The sequence below is a fragment of the Uranotaenia lowii genome, chromosome 2 (assembly GCF_029784155.1).
Source record: "Uranotaenia lowii strain MFRU-FL chromosome 2, ASM2978415v1, whole genome shotgun sequence".
NCBI lineage: Eukaryota > Metazoa > Arthropoda > Insecta > Diptera > Culicidae > Uranotaenia > Uranotaenia lowii.
Genome location: NC_073692.1, coordinates 49,116,221 through 49,139,461, shown reverse-complemented (window position 1 = coordinate 49,139,461; position 23,241 = coordinate 49,116,221). Strand labels below are relative to the sequence as shown.

General features: G+C 32.1%; 2 protein-coding genes across 3 annotated transcripts; one reads left to right on the top strand and one right to left on the bottom strand.

The window, feature by feature from the left end:
- Positions 1 to 2,916: 2,916 nt before the first annotated feature.
- LOC129746872 (30 kDa salivary gland allergen Aed a 3-like) lies at positions 2,917 to 21,720 on the bottom strand. Of its 2 annotated transcripts, XM_055740778.1 has the most exons (7): positions 21,634 to 21,720; positions 21,413 to 21,499; positions 4,189 to 4,398; positions 4,027 to 4,113; positions 3,646 to 3,729; positions 3,347 to 3,585; positions 2,917 to 3,279 (listed from the first exon to the last, which is right to left on the bottom strand). In XM_055740778.1, the coding sequence occupies exons 1-7, from the start codon at positions 21,653 to 21,655 to the stop codon at positions 3,073 to 3,075; spliced, it is 936 nt and encodes a 311-aa protein (XP_055596753.1). In that variant the 5' UTR covers positions 21,656 to 21,720; the 3' UTR covers positions 2,917 to 3,072. The 2 variants fall into 2 exon arrangements, with proteins under 2 accessions (XP_055596753.1, XP_055596754.1); XM_055740779.1 differs by lacking the exons at positions 21,413 to 21,499; positions 21,634 to 21,720 and adding an exon at positions 4,469 to 4,544.
- On the top strand, positions 10,603 to 11,571 carry LOC129746873 (30 kDa salivary gland allergen Aed a 3-like). Its single transcript, XM_055740780.1, has 2 exons — positions 10,603 to 11,246; positions 11,308 to 11,571. The coding sequence occupies exons 1-2, from the start codon at positions 10,605 to 10,607 to the stop codon at positions 11,512 to 11,514; spliced, it is 849 nt and encodes a 282-aa protein (XP_055596755.1). The 5' UTR covers positions 10,603 to 10,604; the 3' UTR covers positions 11,515 to 11,571.
- Positions 21,721 to 23,241: the final 1,521 nt, after the last annotated feature.

Sequence of the window (23,241 nt, the reverse complement as noted above, 5' to 3'; positions counted from 1 at the left end):
TGAGGGGTTTGTTTTTCGTCTCTATGGTCAAGCAAACGTCGTCGTCGCAAGTGGATAGTAACTAAAGCATACTGTTCATTGATCGCTGGAAAAATTCAACAATCAGGCGCCGTTTTCTCAACCAAGTACCTTTATTTCTTATGCACGTGGGAGCGATATGCAACCTAGATGTGTTTTTTTCTTGCTTAATTGCACGTGGTAATAAATGACGCCTAGATGTGACACGGATTGGTATTTTATCAATCGAATCAAAACCAATTGAAAGATTTGCAAAAATACTTCCATATTTAGTTCGTGTTAATGTAGGCAGCATTCGACTTTTCATTTAAGGAACATTAGAACATGTTCAAACGTTCAACTTTTTCTGTTAAAAAAAAATAAAAATTATGTTTTCTTCTAGAAATTGTTACTTCAGCCAAAAAACACAACTGAAACGAATTTAGAAATGAAAATGGGAGCTTTTTATTTTAAATAATTCTGAAAAAAACCATCGTACTTTTTGCTTACATACCAATTCAAGTACGTACTTAACATGAAAAGTGTTTTTTTGTTACATGGCTGCATAAAAGAGACTTTTTATCCGCTTCGTTTTTGAAAAGCGAGACTTTAGAACTGATATTCAACTGGAAGCAAAATTTTTACGAAAATTTTTAAGTATACCGTTAAAGTGGTCAAAACAATATTTCCTCCTGTAAACTTACACGGTGGGACAAGGGTAAACGTCGAAATTTTAAGAAATTCATCTTCAAAATTATTCAATATGTTGGAAAGATCAGAAAGGGTATTCCGAATGTTGAAACTGAAGCAAATATTGAAAATTCTTAAATGTCTTTGTAAATGAAGGTCATTCCCTTTGAACAGCATTCGTTAAAAGTGGAGTAACAAACATAAATTTATTCTGCAGGAATACTGCAGATATATCAGTGAAACTTGATAGAACATAAAACAGGAATTCGTATTAAATCCATTTTAAGCCATTACTCTGACGCATCTGTAAATAAGCATTGCATTGACACTTGCCCCAATATACGGGACAAAAGTAAATTAAGAAATTTGTTTTTGCCAACATTTTTGAATATTTGACTTTTAAAGAGAAAATAAAAAAAACGCTGAGAACTTATAAAGTGATGCAACTGATATTTTTTTAAATATTCATATTTTTGCCGCAGTAAATTTATTTAAAAAATAAAGAAATTTGCACTGTATCTAATACATAACTAATTTAATATATTTTTCATTACTATGATAAGTGCTGCTTGGGTCTCAAGCCGGTTAAATTTGCCTACCATCTTCAAGCAGTGGGGGACAAAATTGGAAAAGATGGGAGAGCTCCCATGGAAATTTAAGATAAAGAGCTTTTCAAAGAAGGGACCATATTTCAAAAGGTTTTTTTTGGGTACAAAGTACAAATTTCAAATCTTGAAAAACGAGTTTAGAGATCAAGTTTCAGTAAATAATATTTACCATCTTTGAATTGCAATTCAGAACTACAACTGCAGCTGTCATTTCAAAGTTGTTGGTTCTGAAGTATGATGAGGTTTGATTTAAAAAAATGCTCTCTAAAATCTAAATTTGAATAAGTTTTTACAAATTACATTTATTTCCGGAAGGTGTAGCAAAGCACAACGGGTCAGCTAGTATGTCTATATAACGGGTAATAATACACAAAATAAGTATCAGTTGTACACTTAGAAGATCGAGCTTTTATATTGTGAGGCGATAAATGCACGGTCCAAAGAATTATCAAAGGGATGTAGCAACTGTCCAATCCAAGTAAACAGATTGAAACGACTTTTTGGTTACAGAACGTCAGTGTTACTTTGGTTTCACTGACATTTTGGTACCACAACGTCAGTGTGCTACCAAAATATCAATTAGGAAATTTTCTTCTCTTCATACGCTTGAGAATGATGACCTGAAAAGTTCTGTAAAAAAATATGAAAAATATTTTCATATGGGGGAAAATGGCTTTCTAAATTTTTTTTGATGAATACTCAAGATATGAGAAAAGTTAAGAAAGCTCAATTTTATGTACATTCAAAATAAACATGGTTTTTATGAACTTGATAAATCGTCGAACATACGTTAATGCACAGAAATATTGAATGATCTGTTAATATTACTTAGACTATAATGTCAAAAAAGAAGTCAATTTTTCTTTCAATTTATCAACACAACTAGTTTTCCTCATCCAAAAAATGCAAAACACCCCCCAATTCTGTTTATCTTGTTGATGATTGACTCGTTTGCACTTTGATAATCTTTGGAAACTAAACGCTGACTTTATGATGCCTAGTCTTGCTATCAAATGAATGTAATGCCAAATTATACTATCATTATGGTCTCAGGTTTGAAATTCATGAAAGTAAAGGATGCCTTAACAATACCTCGTTCTGGCATCAGATTATATTTTACACCAAAGTATGCTATCCGCTTGCTATTGATAGCTCATTTTAGTTGCAGTTTGCTTTCAAAATTAACAATTTTGAAATCTTTTTGATGCCTATTTTTGCCATCATGGTTGAATTAATACCAAATGAGGCTATCATTTTGGTATTGAAACCTTAATTTGGTCTCAGCTTGTTATCGTTTTTGGCATCGAAGTCTGCTCGGGTTTGCATTAGTTTTGAGTCCAGATAGTTACTCTTGAATATCTTTGCTCTATTATCATAATTTGATTATGAATTTAAAATTTTGAGTCTAGAGTAGAATACCTCGCTTGCTTTTTTGGACCCTCATGGGGGGGGGGGGGGGGGTTTAACCCCCAACCCCCCCCCCCCCCCTCCCCGTTCCTACGGCCATGTCTTCAGATCTTTTTTTCAGACTTTGTATAACGTAAAAATAAATTCTTATACATTGCGCGGTTCCCAAATCTATAAACTATAAATTTTACAATTCGGTTTAGAAACAAGAATGTTTTAGCGGTTTTAGTAGTGTCACTTTTATTGGTAAACAGCATTCTATTTATTTCTGTTGGATTCATTTGGAGCTTATAACATTTTATACATATCCATCATCCGTTTGTCAAAGCAACATATTTATAGCTGGAATATTTTTTTTAAATTTAGTTTTTCATTGCTCGGTGGTATTGTTCTTATCAATACACGTTTTGATATTGGTTTGGAGCGGTTCCAACTCCTTCTTCAACGTGTCGACTGCAGGATTCAAACAACCGGCGAGGTCACTCTGGTTCTCCTTGCGGCATCCCTCGTACGTTTCCTTAACGGCATCAACGGCTTTCTTCACGTCTTCCGGCAACGTTTTGAAGCATTCTTGGATCTTGAAGTATGGGATAAAGAATATTAAAATTTAAACTGTATTTTTTCTTTTTGAAAATAAGGCCCACCTTCGAGAAAAATCCAACCGAACCCACAGCATCCGATATCGGTGATTTCAGCTGTTCCTGTATTGCGTTCCTGACTTCACCGCTCAGGTGATCATCTTGAATGCGTTCAGTTTCTTGGTTTTGAATATCGCTGAGAATGCCGTTAACTTTCCCGAATGTTTCCTGTATGTTCGATACGCCTGGGACTTTTTTGAGCGCCTCACCGATGGCATCTTTTGCAGAGTTAATTTGATCTGACACTGATGAAACAAAAACAAATTAAAAATTGATAATGATTGATAAAGCAGTTAAATCCTTACCTTGTCCTTGAACTTTTCCAACGGAATCAGCGATTGATTTGGCAGAGTCGGCAGCATCAGTAACAGCCTTGGCCAGTGCATCACCTAATCCGGGTGAGAAAGAATTGTTTTTTTTTTTTTTTTATAAAAACTTCGAGAATTCAGTTTAAATCTTCCAACAAATTGCCCCCAAATATACTTAAGCTTGGAAGCGACTTGTGACCAAAAAAATTTTGAGCCAATTTCCAAGATTTTCAAACCGTCAAAAACCCGGGAATTAAAAATGGTAAATATATGTACAAAACTACCCTAAAATTTGGGTTTGATTCTAAACATTATAAGAAAATTTAGATGGCATTTTCGGTGTCGAAATAATTTAGTGGTTCACCCTTTAGTACTCACTTTGCTCTTTAGCTTTATCCACAGCTTCAGTGATTGCCTGCTTTCCAGATTCCACAGCTTCTGTAACCGAGTCGGCTGTTTTATCACCTGGATTTGGATGTAATTTAACGTACACATAGATGAAGCTTATTTCAATAGTAACATGTAACAAATTCAACTCACTCTGCCCTTGGAAGGCTGCTTTGGCCGATTCGGCAAATCCCGAAGCTGATTCAACGGCAGAGGAGATCGCTTTCTGGACGCCATCAGCAGCGACCATCGGCAATTCACTCAGGCCGCCAAAGATGGACGGCGGCGATTTATCGTTCGGCAGTGGAAGCGCCAAGCCATTGAAAGCTACGCAGCCGAAAAGGAGCAGAGCTTTGAAGCAAACTTTGGAGGGAAGAGGTAGTATTTTTTTTTTAAATTTAATCACTTAAAATAGAAAATTAAAAAAAATTACCATTAGCACTGTGTTGTCCCATTTTTGATTTCGTGTTCTAAACTTTTGTATCACTTGAATCGAACTACTAATTATCGGAACTGAAGATACAAACCGGAGCACGATCGTCCTTTTAAATGGGAAAAATCAAAGGCCACGTAAGTAATATTGACCGAGTGTTGCAACCCTCTAGGGCTAGTGTGGTGTTTGAATAATAGGGGAAGTTGAGGAATATAAAAAGTTTTAGATAGTTCGTATGAAGCAGTCGTAACATAAACAGTTCAAAAACGTCTTATCAACTTTCCAAAAAAAAATTCATGGTCAGTTGTGAACAAATTATGCAAACTGTAAGCAACGTACCTTGTAATTTTGTTTTTAAATATATCAATCCACCCCTTTTTCTCGTGGTGCTTGTGCATTGTTCCCTGCACGTGGATGTTTATTCAAAAGGTCCTGCTTTTTAAAGCGGTCCGAATTTTGAGAAACCAATCGTTTTCGATCAAATATATTTGAAATGGTCCTCAAAGAAACCAACAAGTTCAAGGAACAGCCAGAGTTCCTGAGATAAATAAATTCCATTAAAAAAAATTGTAACACCTTAACGCGCATCACCTAAGCTTATAAGCAATGGTTGCACAGCATTGAGCAATTATTCTATTTTCGTAGTCTGATTTGAGTTAGAGATATCGACACGAGGATCAAATAGACAAATGAATAATGAAAATTCTTTTGTGCAAAACTTTTATTAATGAATGAAGTGTTCACAGTATTTATGCGTTTCAGAGATTCTTTTTATTAATTATGTTTTTATTTGTCTACAGCTGAAAACTATTTAATTTTTATTTATTCGACCCTAATTTTAACAAATTAGTTTGACGTAGAAGAATAAGCAGTGTATTCGAAAACCATGCATTGTCATTTAAGTAATTTTTATCATTTTTGTCATTTTTGTCATTTTAATCATTTTTATAATTTTGTCGTTTTTGTCATTTTTGTCATTCTTGTCATTTTTATCATTTTTTTTTTTTTCAATTTTGTAATTTTTTCTATTTAGTCTTTTCTGTCTTTTTTGTCTTTTTTGTCTTTTTTTTTCGTTTCTATCTTTTCTGTCTTTTTTGTCTTTTTTGTCTTTTTTGTCTTTTTTGTCTTTTTTGTCTTTTTTGTCTTTTTTGTCTTTTTTGTCTTTTTTGTCTTTTTTGTCTTTTTTGTCTTTTTTGTCTTTTTTGTCTTTTTTGTCTTTTTTGTCTTTTTTGTCTTTTTTGTCTTTTTTGTCTTTTTTGTCTTTTTTGTCTTTTTTGTCTTTTTTGTCTTTTTTGTCTTTTTTGTCTTTTTTGTCTTTTTTGTCTTTTTTGTCTTTTTTGTCTTTTTTGTCTTTTTTGTCTTTTTTGTCTTTTTTGTCTTTTTTGTCTTTTTTGTCTTTTTTGTCTTTTTTGTCTTTTTTGTCTTTTTTGTCTTTTTTGTCTTTTTTGTCTTTTTTGTCTTTTTTGTCTTTTTTGTCTTTTTTGTCTTTTTTGTCTTTTTTGTCTTTTTTGTCTTTTTTGTCTTTTTTGTCTTTTTTGTCTTTTTTGTCTTTTTTGTCTTTTTTGTCTTTTTTGTCTTTTTTGTCTTTTTTGTCTTTTTTGTCTTTTTTGTCTTTTTTGTCTTTTTTGTCTTTTTTGTCTTTTTTGTCTTTTTTGTCTTTTTTGTCTTTTTTGTCTTTTTTGTCTTTTTTGTCTTTTTTGTCTTTTTTGTCTTTTTTGTCTTTTTTGTCTTTTTTGTCTTTTTTGTCTTTTTTGTCTTTTTTGTCTTTTTTGTCTTTTTTGTCTTTTTTGTCTTTTTTGTCTTTTTTGTCTTTTTTGTCTTTTTTGTCTTTTTTGTCTTTTTTGTCTTTTTTGTCTTTTTTGTCTTTTTTGTCTTTTTTGTCTTTTTTGTCTTTTTTGTCTTTTTTGTCTTTTTTGTCTTTTTTGTCTTTTTTGTCTTTTTTGTCTTTTTTGTCTTTTTTGTCTTTTTTGTCTTTTTTGTCTTTTTTGTCTTTTTTGTCTTTTTTGTCTTTTTTGTCTTTTTTGTCTTTTTTGTCTTTTTTGTCTTTTTTGTCTTTTTTGTCTTTTTTGTCTTTTTTGTCTTTTTTGTCTTTTTTGTCTTTTTTGTCTTTTTTGTCTTTTTTGTCTTTTTTGTCTTTTTTGTCTTTTTTGTCTTTTTTGTCTTTTTTGTCTTTTTTGTCTTTTTTGTCTTTTTTGTCTTTTTTGTCTTTTTTGTCTTTTTTGTCTTTTTTGTCTTTTTTGTCTTTTTTGTCTTTTTTGTCTTTTTTGTCTTTTTTGTCTTTTTTGTCTTTTTTGTCTTTTTTGTCTTTTTTGTCTTTTTTGTCTTTTTTGTCTTTTTTGTCTTTTTTGTCTTTTTTGTCTTTTTTGTCTTTTTTGTCTTTTTTGTCTTTTTTGTCTTTTTTGTCTTTTTTGTCTTTTTTGTCTTTTTTGTCTTTTTTGTCTTTTTTGTCTTTTTTGTCTTTTTTGTCTTTTTTGTCTTTTTTGTCTTTTTTGTCTTTTTTGTCTTTTTTGTCTTTTTTGTCTTTTTTGTCTTTTTTGTCTTTTTTGTCTTTTTTGTCTTTTTTGTCTTTTTTGTCTTTTTTGTCTTTTTTGTCTTTTTTGTCTTTTTTGTCTTTTGTGTCTTTTTTGTCTTTTTTGTCTTTTTTGTCTTTTTTGTCTTTTTTGTCTTTTTTGTCTTTTTTGTCTTTTTTGTCTTTTTTGTCTTTTTTGTCTTTTTTGTCTTTTTTGTCTTTTTTGTCTTTTTTGTCTTTTTTGTCTTTTTTGTCTTTTTTGTCTTTTTTGTCTTTTTTGTCTTTTTTGTCTTTTTTGTCTTTTTTGTCTTTTTTGTCTTTTTTGTCTTTTTTGTCTTTTTTGTCTTTTTTGTCTTTTTTGTCTTTTTTGTCTTTTTTGTCTTTTTTGTCTTTTTTGTCTTTTTTGTCTTTTTTGTCTTTTTTGTCTTTTTTGTCTTTTTTGTCTTTTTTGTCTTTTTTGTCTTTTTTGTCTTTTTTGTCTTTTTTGTTTTTTTTGTCTTTTTTGTCTTTTTTGTCATTTTTTTAATTTTTTTTTATTTTTTGTCATTTTTTTTATCTTTTGTCATTTTTTGTCATTTTTGTCATTTTTTTATTCTTGTAATTTTTGTCATTATTGGTTTTTGTGTCATTTTAAACAATTTTATCATTTTTGCACGTCGATCATTTTTATCTTTTTTGTCATTTTTATCACTTTTGTCATTCTTGTCATTTTTGTCGTTTTTGTCATTTTTATCATTTTTATCATTGTTGCCAATTTCGTCATTTCGCCATTTGTGTCGATCTTGTCATCCTTGTAATTTTTGTCATTTTTGTAAATTCTGTCATTTCGTTAATTATGTCATTTTTATATTTATGTCATTTGTGTCATTTTTGTCATTCTTGTCATTTTTGTCAATTTTTGTCATTTTTGTCATTCTTATCGTTTTTGTCATTCTTATCGTGTTTGACATTTCTGTTATTTTTGTCATTTATGTCATTTTTGTCAATTTTGTCAATTTTGTCATTTGTGCCATTTTTGTCTTTTTCGTCATTTTTGTCATTTTTGTAATTTTTGTCATTTTCTTCATGTTTGTCATTTGTGTCATTCTTGTTATTTGTGCCATTTTTGTCATTTTCATCATTCTTGTCATTTTTGTCATTATTATCATTTCTATTATTTTTGTCATTTTTTGTCATTTTTTTAAATTTTTGTCATTTTTGTCAGGTTTGGCATTTTTGTCATTTTTTCACTGTTGTCATTTTTTTTTTTGAAATTTTTGTCATTATCGTCATTTTTGATTTTTATGTTATTTTAAACAATTTTGTTATTTTTGTCATTTCGGTCATTTTTGCCATTTTCATGAAATTTGTCATTTTTGTCTTTTGTTATTTTATTCATTTTGATCATTTTAGTTATTTTTGTAATTTTTGTTATTTTTATTATCTTTGTCATTTGGTTTTTATGTCATTTTAAACAATTTTGTCATTTTCATCTATTTTGTCTTTTTTGTCATTTTTGTGATTTTAGACATTTTTACCATTTTTTTCATTTTTGTCAATTTTTGTCATTTTTGTCATTCTTATCGTTTTTGTAATTCTTATCGTTTTTGTCTTTTTTTATTGTTTTTGTCATTTTTTTTATGATTGTCATTTCTGTTATTTTTGTCATTTATGTCTTTTTTGTCAATTTTGTCATTTGTGCCGTTTTTGTCTTTTTCGTCATTTTTGTCATTTTTGTCATTCTTGTAATTTTTTTTTGTTTATGTCATTTTTGTTTTTAATGTCATTTTAAACAATTTTGTCATTTTGATCATTTGATAGTTTTTATCAATTTTGTCATTTTTTTCATTTTTATCATTTTTTTCATTTTTGTAATTTTTGTCATTTTTGTAATTTTCGTCATTTTGATCAGTTTGGTCATTTTTATCCATTTCACTTTGATTTGTAAATGACTTTTGAAATTATGGATGGAAATTGATGATATTTTCAGTGAACCCCCCTGGGAAGCTTTGCCCAGAAAAAATTGATTCGGATAGCAGTTTGATCAATTCGTAAATATGTCTCCAAAAAGTTGAGAATATGCTTATTTGACATTTACGATTATAGTGAACTGATTTACGATAAATGGGCGGTCCTTCAATTGACACTCTCTCCGGTTTCTTCCTTTGCCCGGTTCGTGAAAAGAAAATCTCACCTATAGAGCTATAGCATGTACCATATCAACTGATGAGTTGGCATCGTGGTAAGATACCGGACTGCAAACTCGCAGGACTGGAGTTCAAATCTCGATCGAGGAAATTTTTTTTTCGTTTATTTTGCTTTTTGTTGGAAAATCGAGTCGTTGGAATCTTGTCATTGTAGATATATCGCCTCCACTTTTGTAGCTATATGTTATTTTGGTAAGTTTAATACAATCTCTTTATCTGGGATATTTGTTTGAATAATTCTGTTGTTCCTGCGTTATAACTTCATAAATGTTTGCTGGGAAGCTACCTAGTGATGTAAAGTGTACATTAGACCGCTGCAAAAAATGACTTTTTGCTCCCATATAAATTTTTAAATTTATTTGGTCCTTAGGATTTTAACGCCTGGATGTCATTCATCCCTCTTTGCTCCCATATGATTTTTCGATGCCTTTCGTGTCACCGAGCATCAGTGTAAAATATGAGATGATTAGGTTAATTCCTAAGTTAGCGTATGCATTTAAATTTTGTATATAAATTTGTATGAAAGAAGACATATTTGCACATTAAGTCATCCAAAAAAATCAAATAAGCTTTAAATGAAGCTGGTCTTTGATTTTTGGTTTTGACTTTTTTTAAGCATATTTTTTTTCTAACATAACAAGCAGCTATGGATTTCATGAAAAAAGTTATAACTATTTCAAAATAAAAAATCTGAATTCCTTGAAAAGTATTTAAAAATGACGATTTTGCTTGCTGGAGCATTTAATAATTTCATGAAATATTTTGGCAAAGGTTATATGAATCAATACATTCCCTGGCTATGCAAAGCAGTTTTTTTGAGATTTTTTTTCTCATTCTTCTGTTATACAGCTTTCAAATAAGCAGTCAAAAAAGCCAAAATTAAAAAAAAAATTTTTTTTTTGAAAACAAAACTTTTGTATAACATCGACAATCTTTTCTGGAGTACAATGTGGGTTTGTGCATTGTTCACATGAATTGAACTGCAAGAATCAAGGAATATTTTTCATCCAAATTTATATTTTTTGTCTGTCTGTTTGTCTGGTTTCCCAAAACGAAATATATATTTGAACAACTAGAGAACTAATCAAGCAAATGGTTCCAAATTCGGCATGAGAGTGCATTTGGCTAGGTGATGGACACATCAGCTTCCTAAACCAAATATGAGTTCAAAAATTATTTAGAACCTACCAATGTTTGTTTATATTTAGATTGAATTTTTTTAATCGGAAAATCGTCGTTTTAATAGAATTTTCAAATTCAAATAATTTCTTCAATGAATCATGAATAGTAAGTTATCTTAATTTTTTTTTATTAATGTTTGATGTTCTTATATTTACTGACTGACTTAAAATATTTAAACAGGTGCAGCAATCCGTGCAGTGACTTATCATTTATAAATCTGGTGCTGAGCTGTTTTAACAATTAATAGTTTCACACCATCATGGCTCAACGGTGGAATTTCTCGATCAACATCTGCCTTTTATTAAGACTAGTTCAACTTTCAAGTACTTTAGGGAGTGCACATTTGATGTCTGAAAATCCATCCAACATGGTAGAAAGTGAATGTCCACCAGATGATGGAATGGTTACGAGCACCACGCTAGAGCCAGCAAGTTCAAATCAGGAATTTGAAAACGATGACAATGATTCGAATCCATCGACACCAGCTTTTGATTCGGAAACACCGGCGATTCCTGCTGAATATGAGAACGAAAACGAACACTCGAAATTAAACGAGGATGCTACAGAAGCTAAACCTAGCGAAGAGGATTTGGAGAATCCTGCACAAGCAGATCATTCGAAAAAAGACGATCGACCGGGAGGAATTGCTCCTCAAGATACACATGTTACGGAAGGCAAACCGGACGGAAGTAAAAGCACGACTGAAGAAATCGGAACCAGTTCCTCAGAAAAGCCAGATCTACAGAGAACCTATGATTCGGTAGTCAAAATAATCTACCAAGCTGGAGAGTATCATATTGTGAAGGACATGGTATTGGAGGCCTACATTCGAAACACTATTCAAGAACATCTGATCAACCCGGTGATCCGGGGTACAGCTCCGTGTCCCTATTTTTCCAAGGTGGATTCGCTTTTAAGGAATAATCTTCTTCGTACATGTAATAATGAATTTTATTTTCTAGATCAAAAAATGCTTTGACACAGTCGAAGCTGATGTGAAGGCAGTTACTTTGGAAAGCGCGAAACAGTATAGAGCTTGCAGTAATTCGAATCAAAAAGTTCCCTGCGCGATACGAAGCTGTGAAGCTGCTGCAGTCAAATATGCAGAAATAACCAAAGGAATAGTAAAATGTGCGGAAGATAGTGGTACCCTGATAAAATACAACTAAAATAGAATCCAATCACTTGAAAAGCCGCTTTAAAGTTGTAGAGATGAGATGAACGATATGCAGAAAATAAATAAAGTTTTTATAAAAATAAAAAAATAGTTGTATTTGGCAGCACTGAACAAAAATAAAAACCAGGGTGAGTCAGTAGGGTGGGTGCATATTGAGGAAAAGTAGGCAAGGGGTACCAAAAGTTTCTCATTGGTGGGGGTGGAGACGGAGCGTTTTTTGACAGCGAATTGTTCGTCTACCATGCCTACGATTACGATTGCCTGTCACAAGATGGACGATTCCGTGCATTGGTATAAGAACACACCTGAAGCTTTACCCGCCTTGATAAAAACAAAATCCAAGGCAACGTTTTATATTTTGCCAACACTAGCCAAAACAACCAAGACAAAGTCAGTCATTGATCTATTATTGTGAGCGGCAGACGTGTCTGAGTGAATCTCTGAATTGAGAATCCGGAGAATCGTAAAATCACGACAATAATGGCGTTGTTGGTAGAATAAACCGAAAATCTCCAAGTATCCAGATCAGGGGTGCCAGGTGGTTTAGACAAAAATCAGGACACCGCGATGGAAAAAATCAGGATTTTTCAGGACACCACTGAATAATGAAAATATCATGCAGCTCTGCTTAGATTGCATAACTAAAGGCGAAATAAAGGTGCTGAATATGCCTAAAATTATGCAACTAAAGCGAGAAGAACCTTGGATGGCCTGATGTTAATTTCGAAAAACACTATTTAAGTATCATTTAAACCAAAGATTATCATCGGTTGAACTAATTAAACAATTCTATCAAAGATTTGTTTGATTTTCTCACCATTTCACAATGAACTTAGTTACAGTTTAGACATTTTTTGAAAAATCAGGACAAATCAGGACATTTTAGAGGGCATTTTTTGAAAATCAGGACCATTCATGCCTTTTTGAAAAATCAGGACGGCCTCTCGAAAATCAGGACAAATCCTGAAAAATAAGGACACCTGACACCCCTGATCCAGATAGTCGGGCTTTTGTTCACCGAAAAAACTTTTCACATGAACGCTACGTGAAAATGTACATAGATTTTTGCCACCATGAAAATCACGTGAAATCTACGTGAATTTCAGGTAGCAAACAGAACTCGCGCAGCAAGCAGAATTCACGTTATTTTCATATGAGTTGTGTGTGAAAGAAACGTAGATCGAATGTGGAAAAGGATTCGTTCTGCCACATGCGATTCACGTAGATTTCATAGAAATATGAACGAAGTAATTTTTTTTCGGATCTTATAAATAAAAACGTGCTGATTTTGCCAGTAAATTTTATTAATTCCAATACACGATACACTTTTCATTTTCACTTTAGAATTTACACTTCACTTATTATTTTATACATTACTAGCACTTCACTTATTATTGAACATATGGAAAAATAAAATCCTCGCGAAATTGTTAATTGGTTTGCCTCCATAGTAAATCTGTCCGCCCGTCCTCCGAATTCCAAATTCTGTAAAATAAAATTGCAGAATATTTAAATAACGAATAGGTATACAATCAAATACTTACTACTCACGTTTAATCAGCTTCTCTATCACCTAAAATTTCTCTTTCTAATGGCACAAACTGTTGGATCCGCGCCATATTGAATACTGTATTCTTTCACATAGATTTTACGTGAAAAAGTTATTCAGAGCTACGTGAACATCACATAGAATGCACCAAATCCCTTTGTACTCGGTGGATCACTGGATTTTCACGTAAATCGAATGTGTCTCTGTTTTGACAGCGAACGGGTATGTGAATTTCACGTACGCATCAAATGAATTTGTATTAGCTTCTAAGTGATTCACGTAAGTCAAGCCAAAATTCACGTAATGAGCGCCTACGTGAAAATCAAGGTGAATTTAACGTTTCTTTTTCGGATGAGTGGAGCAAATCGTTGGCGTCACCGTTGCACAGTGGGGCAGACCTGACCAATCGATAGTCAAAACCTCATAACTTTTTAAATGAAATCCTACTGGTCTTCTGAAAAGTTGTTCATCTGATCAAAATCTTTAAGTTGATGTAATTTTTTTTTCATCTAAATGTAGTGAAATTTGATCTAGATAACTTTGTTTAGCAGATTTTCCTTATCAACTTGAAGCCTACTCAGTCGATCGGCGTGAAAAAGATCATGTAAGGGTTTTTAGGACCGTTAATAAGTTAAATGATGCTTTAAGATCCCTCCCATCACAAGAATGGGGGGTCTCCATACAAATGTTACCTGAATATCTACAAAACTCATGAATAAATAATGCAAATGGACCCAAATTTGCCAAGAAAGAAATGTTATTTTAGCGCTAATTTGAGACCAATCTCTTCTCTGGAAGAAGGAGATTTCATAGAAATGGTACCAAATTTCTACATTTCAAAAAACTAACCAAGCAACCACAAAAGATCTAACAACTGGTAGGAACCTGACAAGGAACAAATCAAGCAAATTGAACCAAATTGAACCGAATTTGACCTCTGAGGGTACGACAAATCGTTTATTATGATGGCCTAAAACTCATTCCATCTATGAAACGAATGCTACCATACAAATTAAATATGAAAAATATTAATGAAATTTTGTTCTAAGTGTCATGTCAGTGTGATCAGTGGTAACAAAACAAATAAGTTCAGATAATAAACCCAAGTAACAATTTAAGTTTTATTCCAACCTTAACAGTTCGCTTAAGACTATTTCCTAAAGCTACTTTATAAGCCAAAGCGCATTCTACGCTTTAGCACAACTACTTTAAAGCTAACATATGGCCAAAAGGGCCCATTTTGTTAACGTTTTTAAAGCTAAATCTATACGCTATAATAAAACATCCAACAGAATAGTTTTATTCGACCTTATAGACATAGCTTTAAGAAACCTTTCAGAGCCCTCTTCAGACTATCCACAGCTCTTTTAAAACTACGTCGTGGAATCTGATAGGAATTTTACTGTGGCAGCTGTGGAATCTAATAGAAATTTTACTGTGGGAGCTTTCTGTTCCGTGTTTTTTCTCGTTTTATCACTTACTCTCCCAAGCATTTGATGGTAGGTAAAGATTCCATTTAAAATATTTTAAAAATATTCTCATTCTCATTTTCAATATATCTAAGCAAGAAACTTCCTGCAAACCTCAGATTTCTGGTGAAGTATATACGAAATAGCATCAAAACTTAAGCGCGCCTCAAAGAAAATCAAGGTTGACCATATTTTAAGCATTTTTTAAATAAAAAAATTATAATTAAAGGAAAAAAATAAATTGGCTCAAAAGATGCAACTTTAGTTTTGCGTTGAAATTCATCACCTATACAACAAATAATACCGCCAACATTGTCAAATTTGATGAAAATGTCAAGTTTTTATTATTAAAGTATTATTTTCAGCAACATGGCGTCAGTAATTTCGATTCAATTTCACAATAAACATGGCGTTCAGTAAATTAATATTGAGAATCATAAGGCTGTTGTAAAACAGTGTTAAAATGGTTTTATGCCTGTTAGAAAAATGTGGTAATAAAACAATTTCAATAAACAGTTTTTAAATGGTTTTAAGAGACCTTGAATCACAGCTTCGTTTGACGTTTCTCTGAATGGAATACACGCTCATTATGGATTTATCCATTTTTGAGAGAGAGAAGTTTTTCGCAATAAATGAGAACATTTCGATTTGTTGCTTGGCAAAAGGCATTCATGCAACTTTTTGTTTTGTTTCCTTTTAACTATGATTAGAGGATGGTCAATTATCTTTAAATGAAAAGTAGGTATTGCTATCAAATAATCTCAAACTGTTTTGGAATAGAACATTTTCTGTCATCAAAAACCTGGCCTCAAAGCTAAATGATAACCCGCATAAATGAGGATTATAATCAAATGATTTTTGAAGCGCAATAAAACGTTTAGAAAACGATTATTGAAATTGTAAAAACATTGCCTGAATCGTGAATTCCGAAATGATTGAATTTTGAATGTGTAGTTAGGTTATGTAAAACAGTTAAAAACTGTTAAAACAGTTGTATGGGAAAACAATTGGAAGCGATAAAACGATTCTTTAAAACGTCCTTCGGATGTTTTGCTTACTATTACCAGAACTGCCTTACGCTTTAAATAAATCGTTATTTTCAATGATCGGCCAATGCTAGTGGTCTTCATTCTGAATACATCATCTGAAACTTGTTGAGGCTGATTTGGAATGAGCATTTTCGATTGTGATGAAACTCAATTTCTCCGTCTTTGCTGAGTTGAAGCCGGTTTCTGCAGTCTTCCAGAAATTTTCAAGGACGGTTTATCTGAAAATAATTTTGTTAGTTCTGGATTGGATGACGTAAATAAAGATCAACTTCGCATTGAGAGACAGAGATGGATAAATAAAACAAGTAGTTTAAAAGGCATACTTGTAAATGAATTTTCTAATACAGTTATTCTTATCGAATCACAAAAACCGTTTATTCACAGTAGGCTTTTATTCGAATTGAGCGAATAATGATGTGGACTGATTTGCGGTTGTTTTGAAATATGAATGCGGATACAACAAAGTTGTTTTTATTTTTCAGATGAATTAGACTGTGTTAATTTATATCATTTTGATAGCACGCTTTTCTCAATTTTGAGTGATAATCCTTTCAAAACAGGTTATGCTATCTCAAAAAGAGGTAAAAAAGTTTAAGCGTGTATACGTTCTTCTCGATTGTCAAATAATCTGTCACTTAGTTTTATCATGCCTACATCCAATGTTCCAATAAAACAGTTTTTCAACTTGGCTTGAACGCTAGTTTTAAAAGCGCATTGAGCGCATTATTAAAACTGGTACCAAAGCTCTAATAAAAACAGGAAAATATGTGTTTTATTGAATCTTTAGCAATACTTTTGCAATTTTTTTACAACACTCTTAAGATAATGTTTTAATCAAGTTTTAGCAAAACTTTCAGGGCTCTTTTAAAACACACGATAAATGAAGCATTTCCTATGTTACAATTAAACCGTTTTAAAAATTGGATGTCATCGAAAAGTCTTCATAAAACAATATTAAAACTCAAAAAAGCCAATTGGCTTGATCTGTGTTACTTGGGAAAGCCATAAACTCATATTGGTACCTTATATAAGTAGCTAATGGATCAAGTAGGCTGTTACTCAATATGACAGCAAAAAACATGGTTGCATTGTTTTTTTTTAATATCCAAACATTCAGTGTGTAAATAATTTCTATTTTATTTTTGAGTAAAACTTTAAGATCTCTACAAAAAATGTTGAATAAAAAATTAAGTTAGTTAAAAGATAGGTACTCAACATCTGACCGAAAAGGATTTGAGAAGGTTATAGGAAGTTCATATTCCAAAGAATCTTATCTGCTTGTCTGTAGATAAATATAACTTTTAAAAACCAAAATAGTATTATCACACTAAGGGGAAAATAAATTAAAAAAAAAATTAAATTTAAAATTTTCAAATTTGATTGAGTTCAAGTTTTTCTAGCGAAAAACCAATATCAAAAGCAATTCCACAAGTACGAAAATTGTCCAAAAACATGTTTCACTAAAACGTGAATAACTTTTGAATAGGCAAATAGTGGCAACTAGTTTTTGTTTGTTGGATAGCTGAGACTTCCATTTAAATGCTCGAGTAGAAATGAGAATGGGGTAACGTGGGGTAACATGTTTTCCAGATGTCCCAATATGATGAAAATTCGTAATTTTTTAACGTTACACGTTTATGCTCGTTAAAAAAAATTACGATTTTTTATCAATTCTGTACGAACACGTGAAAAGGATCTATCTCTAAAAGTAAACAAAAACCATTTTCAGTACCTCATGACAGGCCAACATTTGTACTACTTAACCAAAAATTATCCATTACAAGATTCGGAACTCTAGCGAAAATCGACGGACAAAATTCAAAAGCGCCACCATCAAATGCTGCGGCAGAAATGCAACTAATTAGTAAAACACGCTAAGGAAAAAAACAATTTATAGTACACGGTCGGAAATAGCTTGCAGTTTGAGGGTTCATCTGCACGACAAACACACTGAGGTCTTTCTCTACGTGGTCTTGGCTCTCCAGAGTTAGCACGCAGAGTTAGTATCAGAGTCTTCAATCGCTATTCAAAGCTTTTTCTTCCTTGGGGGCTGTTCAGATACCACTTGGATAAAAAAATGAGATTTTAGACCCCCTTCTATCCCTCCGTGGACAAGCGTGGAAATTTGGCAAATCCCAACCCCCGTCCCCGGATGTTCACGTGGACAGATTTGAATTTTTTTTTTCAAATCTAATTTGAGAGTACTTTACACTACTTTTTGCTTTTTTGTTATTGAAATGGCTGATTTGGAAAAAAACGAAATAGCACTTCCTGATATAAAATAGTTTTGAAAGTTTTGAATTTCTTATTTATCATATTTACCACATGCTTTCACGTGGCTACTAGTTGTTTAAACTTAAACTGGGAAGCTTTGCAATTTTAAGATTTTGATTTAAACATCTTAATAAAACTAGATAAAATTTATCAGCATTTGAATGAATTAAACTAAATTATATTAAAACCTTGGCCAAAAATTCTGTAATATATCAAAAATCAGCATCCCAATCAAAATAAATATTGGCCACGTCATCAAAACCCTGAATCACAATATCCTCTGCCCTGTTCCGTGGAATTTGGAATCAACAATCAGGCTCAACGAGATATGCCATACAAATTAGTTATCTGTTTTAGTTGAACATTTTTTTTATTGAGGAATCTGAATGCGCAAAACGAGTGAGGTTCTCAATTAGATTGAGTCAGTGGCATAGCTGTTCTTCAAAAATTGGTGAAAGTATGTCAGAGTGCATTTTCAAATGTATTTCAAAAATGAACAAAAGCATATTAGAGTGCATTTTAAACCCCCCGGAACGAGGGGTACAAGTGAAAAATTCAATTATCGAGAAATGTTGACCTTTTCTGTCAGTAGATGGTGTTAAGGTTTGTTAAAAGATTGTCCGTTGGCATTTATATGCAAAATTTCAAGAGCTAGGTATCTTTGAATATATTATTTTTGACTTAACGGTCAAAACCTTTTGAGAAAATAATATTCCGTTACATTAAAAACTCAATTTGAGTAAAGGATCTATAAACCAAAAATTATCCATTACAAGATTCGGAACTCTTGCAGAAATCGACGGACAAAATCCAAAAGCGCCACCATCAAATGCTGCGGCAGAAATGCAACTATTCAGTAAAACACGCTAAGAAAAAAAAACAATTTATATTACACGGTCGGAAATAACTAGCATTTTGAAGGTTCATTTGCACAACAAACACACTGAGATCTTTCTCTACGTGATCTTGGCTCTCCAAAACTAGCACGGTTTTTCGGTATCAGAGTCGTCATTCGCTATTCAAAGATACTACGTGGATAGAAAAATGCGATTAGACCCCCTCCTTCCTCTGCGTGGACAAGCGTGGACGTTTGGCAAACCCTAAACCCGTCCTCGGATGTCCACGTGGACAGGTTTGATATTTTTTTTTTTCTAAATCTCATTTGACAGTTAGAAAACACTACTTTCTGCTTTTTTGTTATAGAAATGGCTGGTTTTGAAAAAAAATCGAAGAACTGATATGAAATAATTTTAAAATTTTAAATTTCTTAATTATGTTATTTATCACTTGCTTTCAAGTGGCTACTAGATGTTTAAACTTAAACTGGAAAACTGCAATTTTAAGATTTTGAATTAAACATCCTCATAAAACTAGATAAAATTGATCTTCATCTGAATGAATTAAACTACATTAAACAATCTGTATTATATATCATGTTATAACATAAATCAGGATCCCAATCAAAATAAATACTTGGCCAAGTCATCAAAACCCTTAATCGCAATATCCTCAGCACTGTTCCGTGGAATTTGGAATCAATTATCAGGCTCAACCAGATATGCAATACAAATAAGTTATCTGTTTAAATTGATGATTATTTTTTTTAATTGAGGAATCTGAATGCGCAAAAACAAGTCAGGTTCTCAATTAAATTGAGTCAGTGGCATAGCATTTCTCCAAAAATTGGCGAAAATATGTCAGAGTACATTTTGCAAATGTATTCCAAATTTGAACAAAAGCATATTAGAGTGCATTTGAACCCCCCGGAACGAGGGGTACAAGTGAAAAATTCATTTATCGAGAAATGTTGACCTTTTCTGTCAGTAGATGGTGTTAAGGTTTGTAGAAAGATTGTCCGTTGGCGTTTATATGAAATATTTTATGAGCTAGGTATCTTGGAATATATTATTTTTGTATAAACATTCTAAAACCAGAACTGCCATCACATGGATATACACCCTTTACTCCGGAACAATTTTTCGCTACTACTCCGCAAACAAACTCAAAATAATCAATTTGGCTCTTTATTCAACATATAAACATAGTTGCAAATGAACGCGAGCTTTAAACTAAAGCTAGAAATGAGAAAATAGCAAAGGGTGTATAAACAATGGAGACAAAATATTACGTGAACTAGGATCTATCTACGATAGCACGTTGTTTTTTCATGAAAATTGATATTCCTCTGTTCTAACATAAAGGAGATGCTTCTAAAAATCGTTTGTCTTTTATAAAAAGCAAAAATTCCAAGTGATTTTTAATAAGCGATTTAAAATAGGTTGTATTTTTTCAAACGCATTTTTCTCGATTCGTCATATATGGAGATACATCCTTTTCATGTGTTGGTAAAGATTTCTTCAAACTCGAATAAATAAATTTCATATTATTCTGAACACATCCATGATAATTTTTTTTTATTTCTTCAAGAAATAAAATTTTAGTTGAGTATTGAACATATTTTTTTTTTTATTTTTGCGATAAAATGCAACAGCATCAAACCCCAACTTCACCTACGTAGATAATAGTATGAAACAACAAATTTTAAGTTTTATTTGACAGATTTGTGATCGGTGTAATGTCCAGTTTCTGAAAAGCATAAATTTATGATGAATTTTTGAAATTTACAATAAGGGGTTTTGGCCAAGCTTTCATAGGACCTGCCCCACTGTGCGTTGGTGCTGCCGCCCTGAGAGATGGGATCCAAGCTTTGCAGCTTTCCACACAAGTATTGCAGCTTTGCATTCAAGCTTTGAATGGAATTACATCATCACGCTAATACTTAGAAAATCAAGCGTAGCTTTACTCACATAATGTTTATGTTTATATTGTTTACAATAATGCAATTTGCACTGGTACATGTGTGTGGGTGAAAAAAGTTCAAACTCGAGCTTGGATCTCAACCCGTCAACCCTCACTTGGCGCTAGTGTTTTGTCGCTAGAATTCCGTGGAAGCCGATATAGCGCCTGAATAAACACAAGAAGCGCAGATTTTAAGGGTGTTCTGTAGCAGGAAAAACACAGATTGGATTGGCCGTTTCTAAGATCATTTCGGATTGCAACAACGCGGCATAAATATTTTAGGTTAACATTTAGTTCAAATCTACAAAAAAGCATCTTAAACTTTATAAAACAAAAATTACAAATAAAACAAAAGTGACAAAAATGACCACAAAAATGACTAAATGACTCATTTTTGTTATTTTTGACATTTTGGTCAGTTTTGCCATTTTTGTAATTTTCGATGTGGGACACTCTTTAAGCAGGAGGTGATTATGAGGAGATAAATAAAAGAGCTAGTGTTCGAGTTGACGGTCAAACATAAACTGATTTATTGAGCTGCACCAGCCAGCGATGCTGTCTTAAATAGGATGAGCATATATTCTAATAGGGCCTGATCCTGAAATTTTATTTTTTAATGTAAATATCATTAGCCAATTTTTTTTCCCGGAGCTACAAATTATTCGAAATTATGGTTGACAAATATAAAAATAATTTCTTACACAACTGTTTGGTACAGAAAACTACTTACCCGTATCTTGATGATCTTACTTGGTTTAGGATGGTATGTATATTGTCCTTTGGGCAACGCCAAGCCGAAAGAAACTGCACAAAGCAGAAGAAACATTTTGAAGCATACTGAAAAAGAAAACAGAAAAACAAATCAAATGATTTCTACAGCCCAACGAAAGCTTTACGAAATAACATCAAAAAGTTTCAATCATCCATTCTTTAAAAAAATAAAAAATAAATCCTTCAACTATAAGACTTACATAGAATGCGGAGAAGATCCATCACCGAGCTTTTTAACTGTTTAACCGTTTAGCTGATTTAATGTGTGTATCAATACGACTGACTTACCTCTTGTAATGATGTTATGTGTCAGCGCTTTTCCTTTTATATACTGAAGACCAATTAACAGTCACGTCATTATTGGACTTAATTTTTTCTATCAGATAAAATAACCAAGGAAATTCTTCTAAGGAAAACGTAGTCCAGAAATTTTAATATATATTTTCATACTTAATGTTGTTATTAATGTAATTTTTTAAAACAAAATTGTGCGATTAAAAGTAGAGTGCTTTTAACTTAGAAACCTTTTTCTCATACTTTCAGATCTCTAGAGGGTTATTTCAACCTCACTTTCACTTAAACTTGTAGCATTTGCTTTTTAGTTGCACTTCTGTATATTCAAGTGGTTCTTCTCTTTCGCTCTCGAAAGCACATCTACACAATTGTTGTGAAAGTTCTTGGCATTTTATTGCAATATTTTCCTATTGCTCAATTTTTTATCAGAACTTATATTCATACTTAGGATCGAAATTCAACGCAATCCATTACAATCTTACGGAATACCCTAAATCGAATTGTTGTTGAAACATCAATTTGATGATGAAATAACTATCCTGAAGCGAAAATTTTTTACGGAATTATTTTCATGAGTATTGATAAAAAGCTTCACAAGGAGGAAAGTGCATTTTTTTCCCTCCCAGTGTATCACCAGTGATCCACTTTACTTATTCGAAAATATACCTATGTTTTAGTTGAAATCTAAGTAAACCATCATTTTATTCTGGTTGCATAGAAAACCTTCTGCATTTCAGTATTTTTATTTGCGGATAATTAGGAAAACTTGTGAAATTATTGAACATCAAAAAACGACTTCATTTCAATTTGGAAAAAATCCAACTTTTAGGCAGCTTTTGATCTGCCGAGCAAAAACAAGTGAATCGATTTTCTTCAAATTTTGTGCAATGTTTTTTCACTCATATCTACACATTCGGTGAGAAAATGGTGTTGATCCAAAGGGCCCAGTTCAAATGCGAGCTTTGCAAAGTTGTGGATCACCTGTACTATCATGGGAAGGAAAGGGTTAAACCGATGGTTAAAAACCGACAATACTTATATGCAACAACTATCTGACAACCGAAATATCGAAACCGATAGCATTTTCTTCAAATTTCAATTTTGAAGTATGCGGCTGTACAATTCGTGCTGACAAGTGTAGTGAATTTGTATTAAGATTTGTGAAATCTTTGTTTATTTATTCTGTTTTGTCTGTATTCCAATATAGTTTTTGATGGCTGATAGCAATCACTGAACCGAAACTTAAAATAAGTTGTTAAAGGGGGAAAATTAAATTACTGGCCTGAAATCTAATTCGTTAAACGATTATTCAACGTTCTGCTACTCTCTGGAGCCACCATTTATTTTTTAACTGTAATTAAATTTTATTATCGGTTTTCGGTTTTGCAACAATTGAAATCATGAAACAATTAAATGAAACGATTATATGAAAAAATATACTTGATAACCTACCTACCGAAGAAGCGTCGTTATGCCGAATCATTCTACTACTCTCTGGAGCCACTATTTTCGCT

Coding starts and splice junctions, on each gene's coding strand:
- LOC129746873 (XM_055740780.1), top strand. CDS start 10,605: ATGGCTCAACGGTGGAATTTCTCGATCAACATCTGCCTTTTATTAAGA. Junction 11,247..11,307: donor CGTGTCCCTATTTTTCCAAG/GTGGATTCGCTT, acceptor TTTATTTTCTAG/ATCAAAAAATGCTTTGACAC.
- LOC129746872 (XM_055740778.1), bottom strand. CDS start 21,655: ATGGATCTTCTCCGCATTCTAT. Junction 3,730..4,026: donor GGATAAAGCTAAAGAGCAAA/GTGAGTACTAAA, acceptor CACCCGGATTAG/GTGATGCACTGGCCAAGGCT. Junction 3,586..3,645: donor TGGAAAAGTTCAAGGACAAG/GTAAGGATTTAA, acceptor TTGTTTCATCAG/TGTCAGATCAAATTAACTCT.